The following is a 21,090-nucleotide window of genomic DNA, read 5'->3' on the forward strand; positions in this document are numbered from 1 at the left end:
AGGCTCCATACGGAATACTGGCCCCCATATAAGGCTCCATACAGAATACTGGCCCCCATATAAGGCTCCATACGGAATACTGGCCCCCATATAAGGCTCCATACGGAATACTGGCCCCCATATAAGGCCCCATACGGAATACTGGCCCCCATACGGAATACTGGCCCCCATACGGAATACTGGCCCCCATATAAGGCTCCATAAGGAATACTGGCCCCCATATAAGGCCCCATACGGAATACTGGCCCCCATATAAGGCCCCATACGGAATACTGGCCCCCATATAAGGCCCCATACGGAATACTGGCCCCCATATAAGGCCCCATACGGAATACTGGCCCCCATATAAGGCTCCATACGGAATACTGGCCCCCATATAAGGCTCCATACGGAATACTGGCCCCCATATAAGGCCCCATACGGAATACTGGCCCCCATATAAGGCCCCATACGGAATACTGGCCCCCATATAAGGCTCCATACGGAATACTGGCCCCCATATAAGGCTCCATACGGAATACTGGCCCCCATATAAGGCTCCATACGGAATACTGGCCCCCATATAACGCTCCATACAGGATACTGGTCCCCTTAAAAAGCTCCATACAGGATACTGGCCCCCATACAACGCTCCATACAGGATACTGGTCCCCTTATAAAACTCCATACAGGATACTGGCCCCCATATAACGCTCCATACAGGATACCGGTCCCCTTATAATGCTCCATACAGGATACTGGCCCCCATATAATGCTCCATGCAGGCTGTTACCCCCCACATAATGCCCCATACAGGCTGCCCCCCCCCTATAATGCTCCATGCAGGCTGTCCCCCCCCCCCACATAATGCACTATGCAGGCTGCCCCCCCCCCTTTATAATGCCCCATGCAGGCTGTTCCCCACGTTATAATGCCCCATGCAGGATGTCACCCCCCCCTCTTTATAATGCCCCATGCAGGATGTCCCCCCTCCTCTCTTTATAATGGCCCATGCAGGATGCCACCCCCCCTTCTCTTTATACTGCCCCATGCCTCCATACATTAAAAAAAAAATCAAATACTCACCTCCCTTCTCCTCACCTGCTACCTGCTGCCCGCTGCTCGGGTCCGAACTCCAGCGTTGTCGGCGTCTTCCCGCTCAGCGCTCCCTATGACGGCTCAGGGGAGGGCGCGGTGTAAAGACGTCACCGCGCCCTCTGACCTGAGAAGTCACAGGGAGCGCAGAGCAGGAAGACAGCTGATCTGCGGAGGCACGGGGAGAGGGAAGTATCCAGCTGCCGGGGCACTGAGCAAGCGGCGGAGAAGGGCGGGCGCTGACACCGCTCTCCTCCGCCCATAGCCTAGCGGGGTGCGCGACCGCCAGTGGGCCCCTCTGCCTGCTCAGGGCCCCGGCATTTGCCCGGGTGCTGACGCCGGCCCTGGATGTAAGTATACTGCCTATATGGGAAGGGGTACAAGATCTCAGTGTACTTTCTGTGGATAAGCTTGGTCTGTCGTCATACCGGTAATGGTGGCTCTCGCAACCATCTCCCAGAGTGGCTCTCAAGGTAAGTAAGGTTGAGGAACGCTGCCTTAGAAGATTCTACAAAAATCAACTCAATATGTAAAGTTGTTACCAGTGAAGGTCAATTTTGATATAACTTCTTCCATGTTTCACATTGTAAAGCTTGAATGATTGCCATATTGGACCATGGGAAATAAAATTAAAAATTAAAAAACAGACCAACCCACCAAATACTGGCATCCCGCCAGGGTGCTTTGGTATTACTAGGACTTTCTTTGCGACTTCATTCTTCATTTGCATAAAACACAATCTAAAAATGCATGAGCAGGTAAAAACTGGGAGTACAGCAAAGTTCACTTGTTTTTTCCCCCCTCATACGCATACAAACAAAGCGATTTTCACGAAAGTGCTGGATCAGTTTTTCATCCACTTTTGGTCCCAATGTGTGACATCTGTTTTCCTCATATGACCCCAAAAAAAATCCGCAACAAAAACCCAAACTGATGGAGTTTTATCAAGCTTTTTCTAGCCGTTCCCTTGAATAGGAAAGTTAGTTCTGCAAATGGAACCAAATGAGGACATCACTGGTCAACACAAAAATCATCCACAAGACATGACATGAAAAGTCCATAGAATAAAATGTGTCGGGGAGCAGTCAGTGAAAAACTCATGAGTAGTGTTGAGCATTCCGATACTGTAATATCGGGTATCGGCCGATATTCGCAGTATCGGAATTCCGATACTTAATTCCGATACTTTTACAATATCGAATACCGGAATCGGAAGTTCCCATAATGCCTGCGCTCTGCAGTGTCTGTGAAGGATGACAAGCTGGATGGCAGCGCGATCCAGCCTGTCATCAGAATGCCATCCCAGCGGGGGAGAATTCTCCTGATTGTTTAAAAGCCGGCGCGCGGTAAAAAGCCGCCGGCTTTTAAACAATCACACAGCCCCATACTGCTTCCCCGCAGCCTCCCACCCCGATCCTCCGCTCCCCTCGCCACCTCCCATCCCGATCGTAAGTTAGGACCGGGCAGGGAGCGCAGCACCAAGGAGCGAAGGACCCGGGCGGGGAAGCCGGCAGTGAAAAGACTTCACCGCCGGCTTTCCCGTTCTGTGCTGCGCTTTCCCGCCGGTTATTTCAAATGAACAGCTGAGGTATCAGGTGATGCCGATCAGCTGTTCATTTGAAGTAGCCGCGGTGCCCTCAGAGGGTTCATGTGAGTTCATGCTTGACTGCATGAACTCACATGAACTTTCCCACGACCGCACAGGTCAGCCACACCTCACAGACCATCAGACCGGTCATGATTAGTGTGTGTGCGGGGTGTCTGTGCGGGGTGTCTGTGTGCGGGGTGTCTGTGTGCGGGGTGTCTGTGTGCGGGGTGTCTGTGTGCGGGGTGTCTGTGTGCGGGGTGTCTGTGTGCGGGGTGTCTGTGCGGGTGTCTGTGCGTGCAGGCAGACATAGGCCGATGTGACACTACTACTCCCATCGGCCTATGTCTGTCCCCCGTCCACTCGTGCCAGCAGGATCAGCTCGATGGGAGCAGTAGTTCCCATCAGTCTGATCCTGCTATTTAAATTGCCCTACTGTGCCCCAATAAATGTTAAATACATGTCATTGGTGGCCAGTGGTTACCTACAATAAATTAGTTCATACATTACCTGTCCCCGCCGATCGCCACCTAAAATAAAGTAAAAAATAAAAAACTACACCTATACTCACCTAGACACCTAATTCCCCGAAGCCATCGATCTCCTGTAATAAAATATAAAATAATAAACCACAACCTTATCCTTACCCCTCCGGAATAGTCCACGAGTGTCCCACGAAGATCTCCAGTTCAGAGCAGCCACATAGAATGTGACCGCTCTGAACCGCTGCCGCCGCTAGAATGACGGGGCCGTAAAGCAGCCCCGTCATTGCATAAGCGGGTTCACCGGAGTTCAGGCAGCGCTGCTCCGGTTAGCTGCTTTACGGCCCTGCTGTATCGTGAGAAATTCCCACGGTACAGCACTGCCGTAAAGGAGGTCTCCGGAGCTGCGCTGCCTGAATGCACTCCGGTGACCTCAGTCAGTGGCTCCCGCTGCCGGGAGCGGACGTGTTCCCGGCAGTGTGAGCTTACAGCAGCCATGCACAGCTGTCACCATCTCCAGATGTGACAGCTGTGCATGGGAGATCAGCACAGGAACGTGGACAGGTAACTATTATTTTTAGTGAACTAAGAATTAAATAAAATGGTGTGTTTTATTTCAAATAAATTATTTTTTTCTGGGTGTAGTGTGTTTTTTCTTTTTAACACTTTGTAGGTTAGTAATGGGGGTGTCTTATAGACGCCCATCATTACTAACCTGGGCTTCATGGCAGCTGGCGCTGACATGAACCCCACCACTATTACCCCCTGCCACCGCACCAGGGCAGCGTGGAAGAGCGAGGCTAAGTGCCAGAATTGGCGCATCCTACGGATGCGCCATTTCTGGGGCGGCTGACGGCTGGTGTTTCTAGCCTGGGAGGGGGCCATTATTCATGGCACCCTTCCTGGGCTATTAATATAAGCCCCCAGCTGTCTGCCTAGCCTTTGCTAGCTATTAAAATAGGGGGGACCCCACGTCATTTTTTTGGGGGGGGTCCCCCATTTTAATAGCTAGTAAAGGCTAGGTATTCAGCTGGGGGCTGATATTAGTAGCCTGGGAAGCTCCGTGGGTTTTACCCCCTTCCCAGGCTTCAAACATCTGCCCCAGCCGTCTGCTTAACCTCCGCTAGAGACTAAAATTATGGGGGATCCCACGCCATTTTTTTTTTAAATAAATCCTTTATTTTAACACTAAATGACATTTGAGGAGTTAATAAAGATGCAGTCCCTAAATTATTATTTATTTTTTAATTAATTTTTCCCAAAACTTTTGACGTGGGCTTCGCCATATTTTTGTATGCCAGCCAGGTACAGCATCCAGCTTCTATGAACGCGCCATTTTCCGGGGCGGCTGCGGACTGCAATTTTCAGCGGGGGGGGGGGGGGAGGGGGGCAGAAAGCTTGGGCCTCCCTGCGCTGCGGATTCCAGCCCCCAGCTGCCTAGTTGTACCTGGCTGGACACAAAAATAGGGAGAAGCTCCACGTTTTTTTTTTTTTTCATTATTTCATGAAATTCATGGAATAATTAAGAAAAAAAGGGCTTCCCTATATTGTTGTGTCCGGCTAGGTACAAATAGGCAGCTGGTGGTTGGGGGCAGCCCGTTCCTGCCTGCTGTACCTGGCTGGACACAAATATAGTGCAAAGCCCCACGTCAATTTTTTTTAATTATTTCAGGAAATTCATGAAATAATTAAAAAAAAATTGACGTGGGGCTTCGCTCTATATTTGTGTCCAGCCAGGTACAGCAGGCAGGAACGGGCTGCCCCCAACCACCAGCTGCCTATTTGTACCTAGCCGGACACAACAATATAGGGAAGCCCTTTTTTTCTTAATTATTCCATGAATTTCATGAAATAATTAAAAAAAAAAAATGCGTGGGGCTTCGCCCTATTTTTGTGTCCAGCCAGGTACAACAAGGCAGCTGGGGGCTGGAATCCGCAGCGCAGGGAGGCCCAAGCTTTCTGGGCCCCACCCGCTGCAAATTGCAGTCCGCAGCCGCCCCGGAAAATGGCGCGTTCATAGAAGCGCCATCTTCTGGCGCTGTACCCAACTCATCCAGGGCCCTGGTGCGGTGGCTCACTGGGTAATAAAGGGGTTAAGGCCAGCTTGGCATTATCAGCTGGCCCTAAGCCCGAAATTCATGGGGTCACGCCAATATTAGACATGACCGCCATGAATTTCTAGTAAAGTATTTAAAAAAAACACAAACACCCAGAAAAAAGTCCTTTAATTGAAATAAAGACACAATTCTTTATTGTTCTAAATTAAACCATACTTACCGTCACGCCCATTCCAGCTGAAGCCAACGATCTCCTGCAATAAAAGTAAAATAATAAAGCAACATCATCCTTACCTTTCCATGGTTCCCACGACAGCTTCAGCTCTGCTACATCGAGATGACAGGCTGGACCGCAGCAGAACGCTGCCATCCAGCCTGTCATCCCGCAGACACTGAGAAGCGCAGGCATGCTTGCGCTCCTCAGTGTCAGGCTGTGACGGCATCCCGATAAGCCGAGTCTCTCACGCTCACCGCATGCGCAGGAGAATTTTCCCACGCTGTCAGTGACGTGCATGAGGTGAGCTGAGTTCATTGGACATGACCTCGGCTCATCTGGATGCCGTCACAGCCAGACACTGAGGAGCGCAAGCATGCCTGCGCTTCTCAGTGTCTGCGGGATGATAGGCTGGATGGCAGCGTTCTGCTGCGGTCCAGCCTGTCATCTCGATGTAGCAGAGCTGAAGCTGTCGTGGGAACCATGGAAAGGTAAGGATGATGTTGGTTTATTATTTTTCTTTTATTTCAGGAGATCGTTGGCTTCAGCTGGAATGGGCGTGATGGTAAGTATGGTTTAATTTAGAACAATAAAGAATTGTGTGTTTATTTCAATTAAAGGACTTTTTTCTGGGTGTTTGTGTTTTTTTTAAATACTTTACTAGAAATTCATGGTGGTCATGTCTAATATTGGCGTGACCCCATGAATTTCGGGCTTAGGGCCAGCTGATAATGCCAAGCTGGCCTTAACCCCTTTATTACCCAGTGAGCCACCGCACCAGGGCCCTGGATGAGTTGGGTACAGCGCCAGAAGATGGCGCTTCTATGAACGCGCCATTTTCCGGGGCGGCTGCGGACTGCAATTTGCAGCGGGGGTGGCCCAGAAAACTTGGGCCTCCCTGCGCTGCAGATTCCAGCCCCCAGCTGCCTAGTTGTACCTGGCTGGACACAAAAATAGGGCGAAGCTCCACGTATTTTTTTTTTAAATTCATGAAATTCATGGAATAATTAAGAAAAAAAGGGCTTCCCTATATTGTTGTGTCCGGCTAGGTACAAATAGGCAGCTGGTGGTTGGGGGCAGCCCGTTCCTGCCTGCTGTACCTGACTGGACACAAATATAGGGCTAAGCCCCACATCAATTTTTTTTAATTATTTCATGAATTTCCTGAAATGATTTTAAAAAAATTGACGTGGGGCTTCGCACTATATTTGTGTCCAGCCAGGTACAGCAGGCAGGAACGGGCTGCCCCCAACCACCAGCTGCCTATTTGTACCTGGTTGGACACAACAATATAGGGAAGCCCTTTTTTTCTTAATTATTTCATGAATTTCATGAAATAATTAAAAAAAAAAATGCGTGGGGCTTCGCCCTATTTTTGTGCCCAGCCAGGTACAACTAGGCAGCTGGGGGCTGGAATCCGCAGCGCAGGGAGACCCAAGCTTTCTGGGCCACCCCCGCTGCAAATTGCAGTCCGCAGCCGCCCCAGAAAATGGCGCGTTCATAGAAGCGCCATCTTCTGGCGCTGTACCCAACTCATCCAGGGCCCTGGTGCGGTGGCTCACTGGGTAATAAAGGGGTTAAGGCCAGCTTGGCATTATCAGCTGGCCCTAAGCCCCAAATTCATGGGGTCACGCCAATATTAGACATGACCACCATGAATTTCTAGTAAAGTATTTAAAAAAACACAACACCCAGAATAAAGTCCTTTAATTGAAATAAACACACAATTCTTTATTGTTCTAAATTAAACCATACATACCATCACGCCCATTCCAGCTGAAGCCAACGATCTCCTGCAATAAAAGTAAAATAATAAAGCAACCTCATCCTTACCTTTCCATGGTTCCCACGACAGCTCCAGCTCTGCTACATCGAGATGACAGGCTGGACCGCAGCAGAACGCTGCCATTCAGCCTGTCATCCCGCAGACACTGAGAAGCGCAGGCATGCTTCCACTCCTCAGTGTCTGGCTGTGACGGCATAAAGATGAGCCGAGGTCATGTCCAATGAACTCAGCTCACCTCATGCACGTCACTGACAGCGTGGGAAAATTCTCCTGCACTCAGCACTTCAGCGTGAGAATTTTCCCACGCTGTCAGTGAAGTGCATGAGGTGCGCCGAGTTCATTGGACATGAGCTCACCTCATGTACGTCACTGACAGCGTGGGAAAATTCTCCTGCACTCAGCACTTCAGCGTGAGAATTTTCCCACGCTGTCAGTGACGTGCATGAGGTGAGCTGAGTTCATTGGACATGAGCTTACCTCATGCACGTCACTGACAGCGTGGGAAAATTCTCCTGCACTCAGCGCTTCAGCGTGAGAATTTTCCCACGCTGTCAGTGACGTGCATGAGGTGAGCTGAGTTCATTGGACATGAACTCGGCTCATCTGGATGACGTCACAGAGAGACACTGAGGAGCGCAAGCATGCCTGCGCTTCTCAGTGTCTGCGGGATGACAGGCTGGATGGCAGCGTTCTGCTGCGGTCCAGCCTGTCATCTCGATGTAGCAGAGCTGAAGCTGTCGTGGGAACCATGGAAAGGTAAGGATGAGGTTGCTTTATTATTTTTCTTTTATTGCAGGAGATCGTTGGCTTCAGCTAGAATGGGCGTGACGGTAAGTATGGTTTAATTTAGAACAATAAAGGATTGTGTCTTTATTTCAATTAAAGGACTTTTTTCTGGGTGTTTGTGTTTTCTTTTAACTTTGACTATGGGGTTAGTAATGGGGGTGTCTTATAGACGCCTCTCCATTACTAACCTGGGCTTGATGTCAGCTGGCATTATAAGCTGACATCAACCCCAGCCCTATTACCCCACTGCCACCGCTACAGGGCAGTGGGAAGAGCGAGGCTAAGTGCCAGAATTGGCGCATCCTATGGATGCGCCATTTCTGGGGCGGCTGACGGCTGGTGTTTCTAGCCTGGGAGGGGGCCAATATTCATGGCACCCTTCCTGGGCTATTAAAATCAGCCCCCAGCTGTCTGCCTAGCCTTTGCTAGCTATTAAATTAGGGGGGACCCCACGTTATTTTTTTGGGGGGGTCCCCCATTTTAATAGCTAATAAAAGCTAGGTATTCAGCTGGGGGCTGATATTAGTAGCCTGGGAAGCTCCGTGGATATTACCCCCTTCCCAGGCTTCAAACATCTGCCCCAGCTGTCTGCTTAACCTCCGCTAGAGCCTAAAATTAAGGGGAACCCCACGCCAATTTTTTTTTTAAATAAATCCTTTATTTTAACAGTAAATGACAAGTACAGTAATCAACACTGTCACTGTACTTCATATATATGTGACTGACATGTTTCTATCTATCTAATCTATGTGTGATTCTCTATTCTTTCTATTCTAAATTGTCGGGTACAGATGCTGAATTGCCGGCCGGCTTTTTTAAAGAGACGGTGCATGAAAACACTATAATTTTTTAAATAAATCCTTTACACTAAATGACAAGTACAGTAAGCAACACTGTCACTGTACTTCATATATATGTGACTGACATGTTTCTATCTATCTAATCTATGTGTGAAGCTCTATTCTGTCTGTTATAAATTGTCGGATACCGCTGCTGAATTGCCGGCCGGCTTTTTTAAAGAGACGGTGCACGAAAACACTAATATTTTTTAAAATAAATCCTTTACACTAAATGACAAGTACAGTAAGCAACACTGTCACTGTACTTCTTATATATGTGACTGACATGTTTCTATCTACCTAATCTATGTGTGAAGCTCTATTCTTTCTGTTGTAAATTGTCGGGTACCGGTGAATGCCGCTGATGAATTGCCGGCTTTTCATGTCATTCTACATTATTCTTAGTTGTTTTACTTCATGTAGAATTAACCTACAAGGAAAGAAAGGGTTTATTTTCATTCCGATATTTGTGTCCCATTGACTTGCATTGGTTTCCGGTATCGGAATCGGCGATATCCGATACTTTTTGGGTATCGGCCCGATCCAATCCGATACGATATTTCCTGATATCGGAAGGTATCGCTCAACACTACTCATGAGCCCTAAATTATATAGTAAATGTGCTGCACAATATCAATGTACATAGGTTGCATTTATATACACCACACGATGCCTATGGGTGAGCTGAGGAAAAAGGTTCATGTACCTTAAATTCTAATGTTTTACTTCCAAGACAACTATTTAGGGCGTAAAATGCAGAATATAAGCAAGAACCCAGAGGAAGTAGAGGCCGTACACGGATACACTGGGTGTCTTATTTATGAAGTTCCTCAAATATGGCATCTGATGAAATGTACATAGAATTTTTTGCCATTTGATTTCACATAAAATCATACTAATCTAAGTCACACCAAGGTGGAGTACAAACCCATACACTAATAACTCAGAGGCTATAAAGAGTCTTTAAAGCCTTTATGCAACTTTGTGCATGAGCCAAATCAGAGAAAATAATTTTCAATCGGAGTTTGGAGTCATGGAGCCCTGAGGATGGGGGCTCTGCAGTCCCACTCCTGAATGGAACATACTCGGCATCCTCTTCATTCATTGCCTATTGGACTGGCGAGTGCAGCGCTTGATTATTTCCAGCAGTCCCGTAGAAAATTAATGGAGCAGAGACTGTACATGAGCACCTCTGCTCCATTTATGAGGGGGTTGCAGAGCCCCATTTCTGAAGTTCCAGAGCCCCAATCTCAGGATCGGTTGGGGCCCCAGCCTCTGCAGTCTGCAACTTATTCCCTCTTATGGATAGGCTTTTTTTTTTTTAATAACCCTGTAATTACACAATTTATTTAAACATGGACCTTTGACCAGACTCCTTACTTGAAAATAAATGGACATCTGCATGATATTTGGTGTAATAAGTAACACACAAAATACCGCATAAACCTGATGTAATCTGTAATTCAATGGGGAATTATCAATATTATCGAGTGGGAGGAGGGCTCAATGACAAAAAAATGCCAGGGCATGGCTAATGTTTTCTCAGGAAAAAAAGAAAAAATCCAAAACCCTGATCAGTATTTGCAAGTACCTTCTTTTTGATGCATTGCAGCAGGTGACGCCAGATCCCTGTCTGAACTCAACCTTACAAGCATCACTGGCTGATAAACAATATAAGTAGATGACTATAATTACCGAGACTAATCATTAGCTAGCTTAACCAATTCATCCACTTCTTAAAAAATACCTCTAAGAAATCTTTTTGTGAAATTTTACATAGAATATTCTACATTGTAACTGGACGTGCATATTCTTTTTGCTTCCAAAAAAGTGATAGGCCCTTAGAGAGTACAGCTTTACTTGTAGTGTTTAGTGACCATATGCCAGACTATAGCCCTGGTGTATGTAATTCTTTACATAGGATAAAAAATACCTAGGTCCATTAAGTTCAACCTCCCTCCACCAATTATACATTTTGTCACTAATTTAACTATAACTCACAATGTTCTATGTATAGGGGAAATCGTCCAGCCCTTTTTTGAAAGCTGTTCTAGTGTCGGCCATTCTACAGTCTGACTGCTCTAACAGTAAAGAACCCTTTCCTATTCAGCTGCCGGAATCGCCTTTCTTCCACCCGTAATGAGTGCCCCATGGTCCTTAGTATGGTCTTTGGAAGGAATAAGTCATGTGCCAGTACTTTGTGCTGACCACACAATGTGGAGATGTAAATAAGATCTCCTGAGACGCCTTTTTTTCTTAGCTAAAGAAGTGCTATTCAGTGGTATTTATTGCTATTTATGATATATACCGCACATACACATACAAAATGGACACTAGTGGCTTAGGCAGGACTGTAGCCAATACTATGAAGGTACACCAAAACATTGTGTGAATGTCACCTTCCGCATACAGATTCCTGTCCTACAGATGCTGGTATTGTGAAATGAACCTCCATGGGCTAAAACGGAAGTCTTTATAAACTCTGTTGTGTACTTTTGTATTCAAAGCCATGAAGTATATGGGTTATAGTTGAAAAATAATGACATTTGTTAGCAATGTTTCAATCCAGTTAGATTGGTTGTAAGGCAGTAGAACATAGCAAGAAAAAAAAGTAGCGCTAAAGCCAGTATAACAAGTCTAGTGTGAGCTGTAATATAATAATTATAATCATAATCTCTGACTGGATAGATTGTTTTATTATTTTTTTTTATAAGACAGTTTGTCCAGGGCATTAAGAAAGTGCAATTCTGCGGTCTACATTTACAAATTAAGAACCTTTCACAATGAGGATACCGATATCAACAATATCCAATAAAATGCAATGCACTTCCATGACAGCAGATTTGTATGAATATAGTTCCTACAAAACATAAGCTTGGAGAACAGAAGCAAAGACAAAAAGAAGCTGCCTTGTCATTCAATTATTAAGAAACAATGCATAAAGAATCATGGCACATATATATATTATACATTACACGGAAAAACACATACATCATTTGTACTGAAATATTTTTGGCAAGGCCATAAATAGCAATTCGTCCCATCCATTTGTAGAAATTCTCCAGAAGATTCCCATTTCTGAGTAATCCACTGCGTTCATGGTGTTTTCCACTTACAACCTAAAGTACTCTCAGCATGTAGAGGGAAGGTATCTGCATAGAATCACTGCTTAGTAACGACTCTCCAGCGAGAACCAGTAAGCGGCATTGTATGACAATCTGGTTCCAGTGTTACCATCAGCAGATAAAACACCATTTAATGAATGGTCTCTTACGCCTTGGTGGCAATCAGTTCCAAAATTGAATTTCCCAGCAATTATCTTCAAAGACGTCAACGTCCCATCATTAAATATTATCATCATCTAACATTTTGTTCACACCTTCACAAAGTCTCTGAAGATGGTTTTTGTAAGGTCCAAATGGGTTGTATAGAGCTGCCAAAAACTCACAATTCGAGAAATGATCGAACACGTTGTTGATACGTCCATGAGACTTTGCAGTGAGATGACGTTGAACCACCTGATGAAGAAACTCCCGACACTCATTCAACAATTTTGAGAGCACATTGCGGTCGAATGTGTACTCCACTTGATGAAAGCTGACCACAGTCATGGCCAGCTGGTGGACTTTCCTCTTGAACTTTTCCATAAGTGCTATCTCATCCTGGTTGAACTGATTATTTCTATACAGGACTGCCAGCTTTATTACTATCTTGATGAGATTCTTTATAATTTTCTCAGAGTCTTTCTTGCTTTGGGTGAACTCTCTGGTTGCTTGATAGAGCTCATCCAACACTTCTCCACTGGTATCGTCAATCAAGGAGGTTGCAATGTATTTAGAAGAAGCCATCTTACCAAGAATTTTCTTCTGGGCCTGGACAGCCAGATATTTGGAACTGAAAAAATCTGTTGCCACTAAAATTAAAATAGAAAAAAAAAAGAATTACTATACCAGTGATATTAGTTTTAGGAATTGTATTGTTCAATACAGATGTAAAAACAATTTAAGCAAAATGGGACATCAATGATCAGACTTTCACTGATCAGCACGTGATGGCATTTTGCAGCAATTTCTCATCTCACCTTGATATGAGAAATGATGCTACTGGGTTGTATTGTTTTGGCTTGAGGGTCAGATGAATACTAAAGTAATGTCATCCAAACATAAACCACAGCCTCCAATGCCTTATACACTTGTTTTTACCATATAAAAGTCCCTGATGGACAACCTAAATGTATCTATATAGTGTTCTATAAGTCTCATGGAAGTCAAATGAGTGCTCTTTTGGCAGGTATAACTGATGGGGGAGTGGAGTATTCCAGAGGGGTGTGTGTGTGGGAGGGATGTGAGTGGTGTGTGTGTGTGTGGGAGGGATGTGAGTGGTGTGTGTGTGTGTGGGAGGGATGTGAGTGGCATGTGTGTGTGTGGGAGGGATGTGAGTGGTGTGTGTGTGTGTGTGGGAGGGATGTGAGTGGTGTGTGTGTGTGTGTGTGTGTGTGTGGGAGGGATGTGAGTGGTGTGTGTGTGTGTGTGTGGGAGGGATGTGAGTGGTGTGTGTGTGTGTGTGGGAGGGATGTGAGTGGTGTGTGTGTGTGGGAGGGATGTGAGTGGTGTGTGTGTGTGTGGGAGGGATGTGAGTGGTGTGTGTGTGTGTGGGAGGGATGTGAGTGGTGTGTGTGTGGGAGGGATGTGAGTGGTGTGTGTGTGTGTGGGAGGGATGTGAGTGGTGTGTGTGTGGGAGGGATGTGAGTGGTGTGTGTGTGTGTGGGAGGGATGTGAGTGGTGTGTGTGTGTGTGTGTGGGATGTGAGTGGTTTGTGTGTGTGTGTGGGATGTGAGTGGTTTGTGTGTGTGTGTGTGTGGGATGTGAGTGGTTTGTGTGTGTGTGTGTGGGATGTGAGTGGTTTGTGTGTGTGTGTGGGATGTGAGTGGTTTGTGTGTGTGTGTGGGATGTGAGTGGTTTGTGTGTGTGTGTGGGATGTGAGTGGTTTGTGTGTGTGTGTGGGATGTGAGTGGTTTGTGTGTGTGTGTGGGATGTGAGTGGTTTGTGTGTGTGGGATGTGAGTGGTTTGTGTGTGTGGGATGTGAGTGGTTTGTGTGTGTGTGGGATGTGAGTGGTTTGTGTGTGTGTGGGATGTGAGTGGTGTGTGTGTGTGTGTGGGATGTGAGTGGTGTGTGTGTGTGTGTGGGATGTGAGTGGTGTGTGTGTGTGGGATGTGAGTGGTGTGTGTGTGTGTGTGTGTGGGGTGTGTGTGGGATGTGAGTGGTGTGTGTGTGTGTGTGTGTGTAAGGGATGTGAGTGGTGTGTGTGTGTGTGTGTGTAAGGGATGTGAGTGGTGTGTGTGTGTGTGTGGGAGGGATGTGAGTGGTGTGTGTGTGTGTGTGTGGGAGGGATGTGAGTGGTGTGTGTGTAAGGGATGTGAGGTAGGTGTGTGTGTGTGTGGGATGTGAGTGGTGTGTGTGTGTGGGATGTGAGTGGTGTGTGTGTGTGTGTGGGAGGGATGTGAGTGGTGTGTGTGTAAGGGATGTGAGTGGTGTGTGTGTGTGTGTGGGATGTGAGTGGTGTGTGTGTGTGGGATGTGAGTGGTGTGTGTGTGTGTGTGTGTGGGGTGTGTGTGGGATGTGAGTGGTGTGTGTGTAAGGGATGTGAGGTAGGTGTGTGTGTGTGTGGGATGTGAGTGGTGTGTGTGTGTGGGATGTGAGTGGTGTGTGTGTGTGTGTGGGAGGGATGTGAGTGGTGTGTGTGTAAGGGATGTGAGTGGTGTGTGTGTGTGTGTGGGATGTGAGTGGTGTGTGTGTGTGGGATGTGAGTGGTGTGTGTGTGTGTGTGTGTGTGGGGTGTGTGTGGGATGTGAGTGGTGTGTGTGTGTGTGTGTGTGTAAGGGATGTGAGTGGTGTGTGTGTGTGTGTGTGTAAGGGATGTGAGTGGTGTGTGTGTGTGTGTGGGAGGGATGTGAGTGGTGTGTGTGTGTGTGTGGGAGGGATGTGAGTGGTGTGTGTGTAAGGGATGTGAGGTAGGTGTGTGTGTGTGTGGGATGTGAGTGGTTTGTGAGTGGTGTGTGTGTGTGGGGGGGATGTGAGTGCTTTGTGTGTGTGTGTGGGATGTGAGTGGTTTGTGTGTGGGATGTGAGTGGTGTGTGGGATGTGAGTGGTTTGTGTGTGTGTGTGTGTGGGATGTGAGTGGTGTGTGTGTGTGTGTGGGATGTGAGTGGTGTGTGTGTGGGATGTGAGTGGTGTGTGTGTGTGTGTGTGTGTGTGTGTGTGTGTGTGTGTGTGTGTGTGGGATGTGAGTGGTTTGTGTGTGGGATGTGAGTGGTTTGTGTGTGTGTGTGGGATGTGAGTGGTTTGTGTGTGTGTGGGATATGAGTGGTGTGTGTGTGTGTGTGTGTGTAAGGGATGTGAGTGGTGTGTGTGTAAGGGATGTGAGTGGTGTGTGTGTGTGTGTGTGTGTGTGTGTGTAAGAGATGTGAGGTAGGTGTGTGTGTGTGGAAGGGATGTGAGTGGTGTGTGTGTGTAAGGGATGTGAGTGGTGTGTGTGTGTGTGTGTGTGTGTGTGGAAGGGATGTGAGTGATGTGTGTGTGTGTGGAAGGGATGTGAGTGGTGTGTGTGTGTGTGTGGTTTGTGTGTATGTGTGTGTGTGTGGAAGGGATGTGAGTGGTTTGTGTGTGTGTGTGTGTGTGTGTGTGTGTGTGTGTAAGGGATGTGAGTGGTGTGTGTGTGTGTGTGAGAGTGATGTGAGTGGTGTGTGTGGGGGGGGATGTGAGTGGTGTGTGTGTGAGGGATGTGAGTGGTGGGTGTGTGTGTGAGGGATGTGAGTGGTGGGTGTGTGTGTGAGGGATGTGAGTGGTGGGTGTGTGTGTGTGGGAGCGTGGGGATGTGAGGTGTGTGTGTGTGTGGGAGGGGGGGATGTGAGTGTTGTGTGTGTGTGAGGGATGTGAGTGGTGGGTGTGTGTGTGAGGGATGTGAGTGGTGGGTGTGTGTGTGTGGGAGGGGGGGGATGTGAGGTGTGTGTGTGTGTGGGAGGGGGGGATGTGAGGTGTGTGTGTGTGGGAGGGGGGATGTGAGGTGTGTGTGTGTGTGTGTGGGAGGGGGGGATGTGAGGTGTGTGGGAGGGGGGGGATGTGAGGTGTGTGGGAGGGGGGGGATGTGAGGTGTGTGGGAGGGGGGGATGTGAGGTGTGTGGGAGGGGGGGATGTGAGTGGTGTGTGTGTGGGAGGGATGTGAGTGGTGTGTGTGTGTGTGTGGAAGGGATGTGAGTGGTGTGTGTGTGTGTGTGTGTGTGGAAGGGATGTGAGTGGTGTGTGTGTGTGTGGAAGGGATGTGAGTGGTGTGTGTGTGTGTGTGTGTGTGTGTGTGTGTGTGTGGGAGGGAGGGATGTGAGTGGTGTGTGTGTGTGTGTGTGTGAGGGGGGGGATGTGAGTGGTGTGTGTGTGAGGGATGTGAGTGTGTGTGTGTGTGTGAGGGGGGATGTGAGTGGTGTGTGTGTGTGTGAGGGGGGGATGTGAGTGGTGTGTGTGTGGGAGGGATGCGAGGTGTGTGTGTGTGTGGGAGGGATGCGAGGTGTGTGTGATGCGAGGTGTGTGTGTGTGTGTGTGGGGAGGATGTGAGTGGTGTGTGTGTGTGTGAGTGAGTGAGTGAGTGAGTGAGTGAGCGAGCGAGCGAGAGCGAGCATGTGCAGAATGGCATTGTGTCCTCCAAGTAATTCTCTGCAAGTACGGTATATCACTCATAACAGTGTGATGCAGTTGTCCGCAGTGAGAACAGCGAGATGCTGGGGTAGCACTTCTTTATGTCTTCATGCCATCTCCGATTGCCATCTCGATTTTCACAGCAATGAACACAAACTTAATGAAAATTAAACTGGCCTGTGACATAAAAGTCTTACATCTCCCTCAATATCATCCGCACCATCTGACTATTTTCTGTAACATGAAATCATTTCTACATTGAAGCATATAATAATGCTGCCATATCACAGAATCTATTGAATCAAATTCACAAAATTACCACCTATTAGTTTTTGTCTCCTTAGCACCTCCACTACCAGCTGTTGAGCCTACAATAAAAAAACCTGTGCAGGGGTGACCCTTCTTAGGTGAATGAAGTTGTAGGAGTGCCATAATGAAAGTCAAGTTCACCAATCATAGTCCTGCATGACTTGCCATCTTTGCTTTACTTCCACTCCGCAGCACTTCTCTTTCTATGTTCCCGTTTTCATTTTCAATGGTTTTTAACAGTGGATCTGTTTCCTATTGTTTCTTCATACCAAGCAAGTCATAGGTCATATTACAAAATTTAGTCATCGGTTTACTATATTTCCTGTCTTGTCGTACCATTGCTAACATGGTAAACTGTCACTATACCCGACAACATGCAACTGCCTCTGTACCACCAAGTGTGCCTGTCCGTCTCTCCATATCCTGAGACAGATGAGAAAATCGATTAAATGCAAATAGAATTTGTGTTGAATTTTTAGATTGTTTAGGGAACATTTCTCTTTGTGTAGAGTGAAAGTTAGTGTAACATTTCTCCTTGTGGAGAGTGAAAGTCGGTGTAAGGAGACTTATCAGCCATGTAATATTCCTCTGGGAATTTAAATATGCATGTGGCAAGGCTCGTCCAGCAGGCAACATTGACATTTAGGATTGCTATCCCCAATAGGTGGCACTAGTGTTTAAGTCCTCTTCCTCTCTGAAGAGGATATTTACATGTTGAATTTGTAACAATTTTGTGAACCAGATGAATTTAAACAATTTTTGATTCACTTTGTGCAAATCCCTTAAATTGGCTGCTGACGTTTCACACATTGCAGAAGATAGGATCAGTAAGAAAAAGCCTTGGATGAGCTTCCACGTAATAGCTCGCAGCGATCACACCACATAGTTTATCAGGAGAGACTATCATAGCCTGTATAAAAGCAGAGGCAGGAAATGCAGCATCCATTTTGTGGTGAATCTAGATAGTTAGAGGACATCGTCGCTCACAGTTAAGCCATAGAGATGAGGAGAGAAAGCATAAAACACTTTAGAAACTGCACAGATAAAGCGACAGCACAGAAATGAAAACGATTCGGGTGTAAGGAAGAGAGTATATGGTCATACATGTTTTTAAGTGCCATTTGAAGGCTTTGAAGTTCTTTCAATTGCAGCTAATTGAATTATTGGGAAAAACAATGGCGAATTAGAATTTCAAAAGATTCACTCATCTCTACTAATTACCTACTCTCTTCCCCAGCGATCCAGTGGTGAGCCTGCTGTAGCGCTCCTGGTCTATGTTGACATGCCAATTGATGGCCACAGCAGTCAAGTTCCTGGCATCACAGCTCATCTGTGTCCTTCCATTAATAAGGAGTAGTGATGAGTGAGCGTGCTCGCCACTGTTCGGTACTTGCCCAAGCATCACCCTGCTCGACATGCTCGGCAAGTATTTCCGGGTTGCTCGGGTCCCCGCCCTGTATGTTTGGCGCTCTTTAGAGGGCCAATGAACATGCAGGGATTGCTTGCCACACACTGTAATGCCGTAGCCATGTTGGTTGTGGCATTACAGTGATTGGCTGGCCATACAGCATCATCTGATCTATACAAGATCTGGCGCCGCTATGCTCGTCACAGTCTACCCCGGAATCAGGCAGAGTAGGGAGAGCTGCTGCTGCGTGAGGGACAGAATTGGCGGTGTAATAGTTAGATATAAGTAGTGGTACTCCAGGAGTATTATATATATATATATATATATATATATATATATATATATCTCCATCTGAACTAACAGTCCTTCTGAGGACTAATCCAGCTGCATATATTCAGTGATGATAGCAGGAGTTAGGCAGGCAGGGTTTGTGGCAGTGTATACAGCACAAGAGGGTCCATTGCACGTTCTGTCTGTTCCTGCTGTTACACGTGGACAAGTGCTTGTGGGCAGGGACGGTACATCTCGCTGACGGCACACTGGGTTAATATAGTGGAAGCGGGGACCCAGTCAGACCTTGGGATGGAACACGTCCTCCCGACACCAAGGATTGCGGGTCCTGGGTCAATCAGGGTTGCCCCCACATTCTACAGCTCCTGCACCTCCTCCTCATCAGCCTCCATCTCCGAAATGCCCACATCAGTCAGAAGCTGGAAGCACTGCAGCACTGCCTCGGCCAAGCGGCAACAGGCTGACCAACCGCACACTGCTGAAGAGTTGAGGTACCAGCTCTGAAAGAGTAGGTAGATCTGTGGCTGTCACCGCTGAACCTACAGCCAGGCATGGTCGTGTGTGACAATGGTCGGAACCTGGTGGCGGTTCTGTAGCGAGGCGGGCTCACACATGTTCCATGCCTGACCCATGTGCTTAACCTCATGGTTCAGCGGTTTCTAATAACCTACACAGATCTGCTTGTCAAAGTACCCCACGAGTGTGCCCATTTTAGAAAGTCAGCTCCAGCTTACGCCGCCCTTGCCGTGATTCAGCAGCGTTTGCAGCTTCCAGCTCACTGACTGGTGTGTGATGTCCCCACGAATTGGAACTCAACCTTGCAGATGTTGGGAAGGATTTGTGAGCAGCACAGGGCAGTTGCTCAGTACCAGCTTCAAAACGTCCGTCGGTATTGTCAGCCTCCGCAAATAAGAGCGGAGGAGTGGGCATGGATGTCAGACATCTGTGCTGCCCTTCAAAATTTTGAGGACTCCACCAAGATGGTGAGCGGAGATGATACCATAATAGCGTCACCATCCCGCTTCTATGTCTTCTGAAACAATCGCTGCTCACAATTAAAGAGGAGGCATTGCAGGTGCAGCACAATGAGATGGAGCAAGGAACTATACAGGGTGATTCCACACAGCCCAGCTTCATCTCATCCCAATGTGGATTGGATGACAATGAGGCAGGAGGAGGAGGAAGAACAGGAGCTAGTTTCCTGCGCTATTAATGGTACTACCCGCACAACTGTCATACCGTCTGTTCAGCGTGGATGGCCTGAGGAGAGGGAGGAGGAGGAGAGCATGGTCAGTCGCCCTCTTGGTGAGGACACGGAAGTCTTACCTATTAACTTACCCATGACCATTACGTTCTCCAAATTTTGGGTGACCGTCATTACTGGTTGGTGACACTTCTAAAACATGCTACAAAGAGAATTTTCTATATCTTATTCCCGTGGCGGACAGGTCTACTAAAATGGGGCAGTACCAGAAGGCCCTTGTTGCGGAATTATTAAAAAAATTCCTATCTGAAAACACTGGCGGTAGAGGTTACATTTCCTTGGATAACCAAGGAGTAAAAGCTAGAGAGACATGAATACGATCCAGCAGAGGCAGGGGAACACTGTCAAAAGTCTGGGAGAGTTTTCACAGACCCTCCCATTGCACAGGCCCTGTTGCACGGGGCAGTCTCACAAGGAGGGATAATTTTCCGAAGATGCTGAAGGAGTACCTTGCTGACCATACCAACGTCCTCCGTGATTCCTCTGTGCCTTATAATTATTGGGTATCCAAGCTGGACACGTGGCATGAACTGGCTCTCTACGCCTTGGAGGTCCCGGCCTGCCCTGACACTAGAGTTTTGTCAGAGCGGGTTTTTAGTGCCGTTGGGGGAATTATAACTGATAGGCACATCCGCCTACCAACTGATAATGCTGACAGGCTGACTCTTATAAAAATGAACAAAGGCTGAATTGGGCCAGACTTCTCAACACCACCGAATTATAGCAGCGTAACAAACTCAAATACAGTGTCTTTTTTTTGGGAGTTCTATTCCCATGCAGCTCTTCATACCCAGACATGGGTATACGCTTCCTGATTTTGTCTATTTGCTGTTGTCCTTCTCAGGGCTGTGGAGTTGGAGTCGGTGTCCATTTTGGTGAAGTCGGAATCAGAGTTGGTATAAAGTGGACCGTTTCAAACTCCTAAAATATATAATAAATTGTATACAGTAGTTCAATGCAGTTTGTGGGGAATATTTTTTTCATAAGAATTTGGGAAAGTTCTGAAATGTCCTATGAATGTCTGTCCTATTCCTGATCTAAGGGTCTAGACTTTAGAGAAGATGAATCTGTGCTACAGTAAATTTATCACTTAAACATGAGCCATTTATGAGGGAGTCGAGTCGTGGAGTCGGAGTTGGTGTCTTAGAAATTGAGGAGTCAGAGTTGGAGGTTTGGCTTACCGACTCCACAGCCCTGGTCCTTCTCCTTCTCCTCATCCTCACCCTCCACCACCATATCTTCGTCTCTTCCAAGGGGCATAGAAGTGCCTCCAAATTTTTGGAAGCCCTTGCATTGACTGCATAGGCA

At 47.1% G+C, this 21,090-nt stretch overlaps 1 protein-coding gene across 4 annotated transcripts in view; it reads right to left on the minus strand.

The window, feature by feature from the left end:
• Positions 1-11,500: 11,500 nt before the first annotated feature.
• Positions 11,501-21,090, minus strand: part of TNFAIP8 (TNF alpha induced protein 8) — a 163,261-nt gene continuing 153,671 nt past the window's right edge. For all 4 annotated transcript variants that reach the window (XM_073676934.1, XM_073676931.1, XM_073676932.1 and 1 more), the window contains exon 2: positions 11,501-12,736. In XM_073676934.1, coding sequence (XP_073533035.1) covers positions 12,168-12,736 — 569 coding nt within the window. In that variant the 3' untranslated portion in view covers positions 11,501-12,167. The remainder of the gene's footprint in view (positions 12,737-21,090) is intronic.

The sequence above is a fragment of the Phyllobates terribilis genome, unplaced genomic scaffold, assembly GCF_046119375.1.
Source record: "Phyllobates terribilis strain yellow unplaced genomic scaffold, ASM4611937v1 Scaffold_1__5_contigs__length_1240528914, whole genome shotgun sequence".
In the NCBI taxonomy this organism is placed as follows: domain Eukaryota; kingdom Metazoa; phylum Chordata; class Amphibia; order Anura; family Dendrobatidae; genus Phyllobates; species Phyllobates terribilis.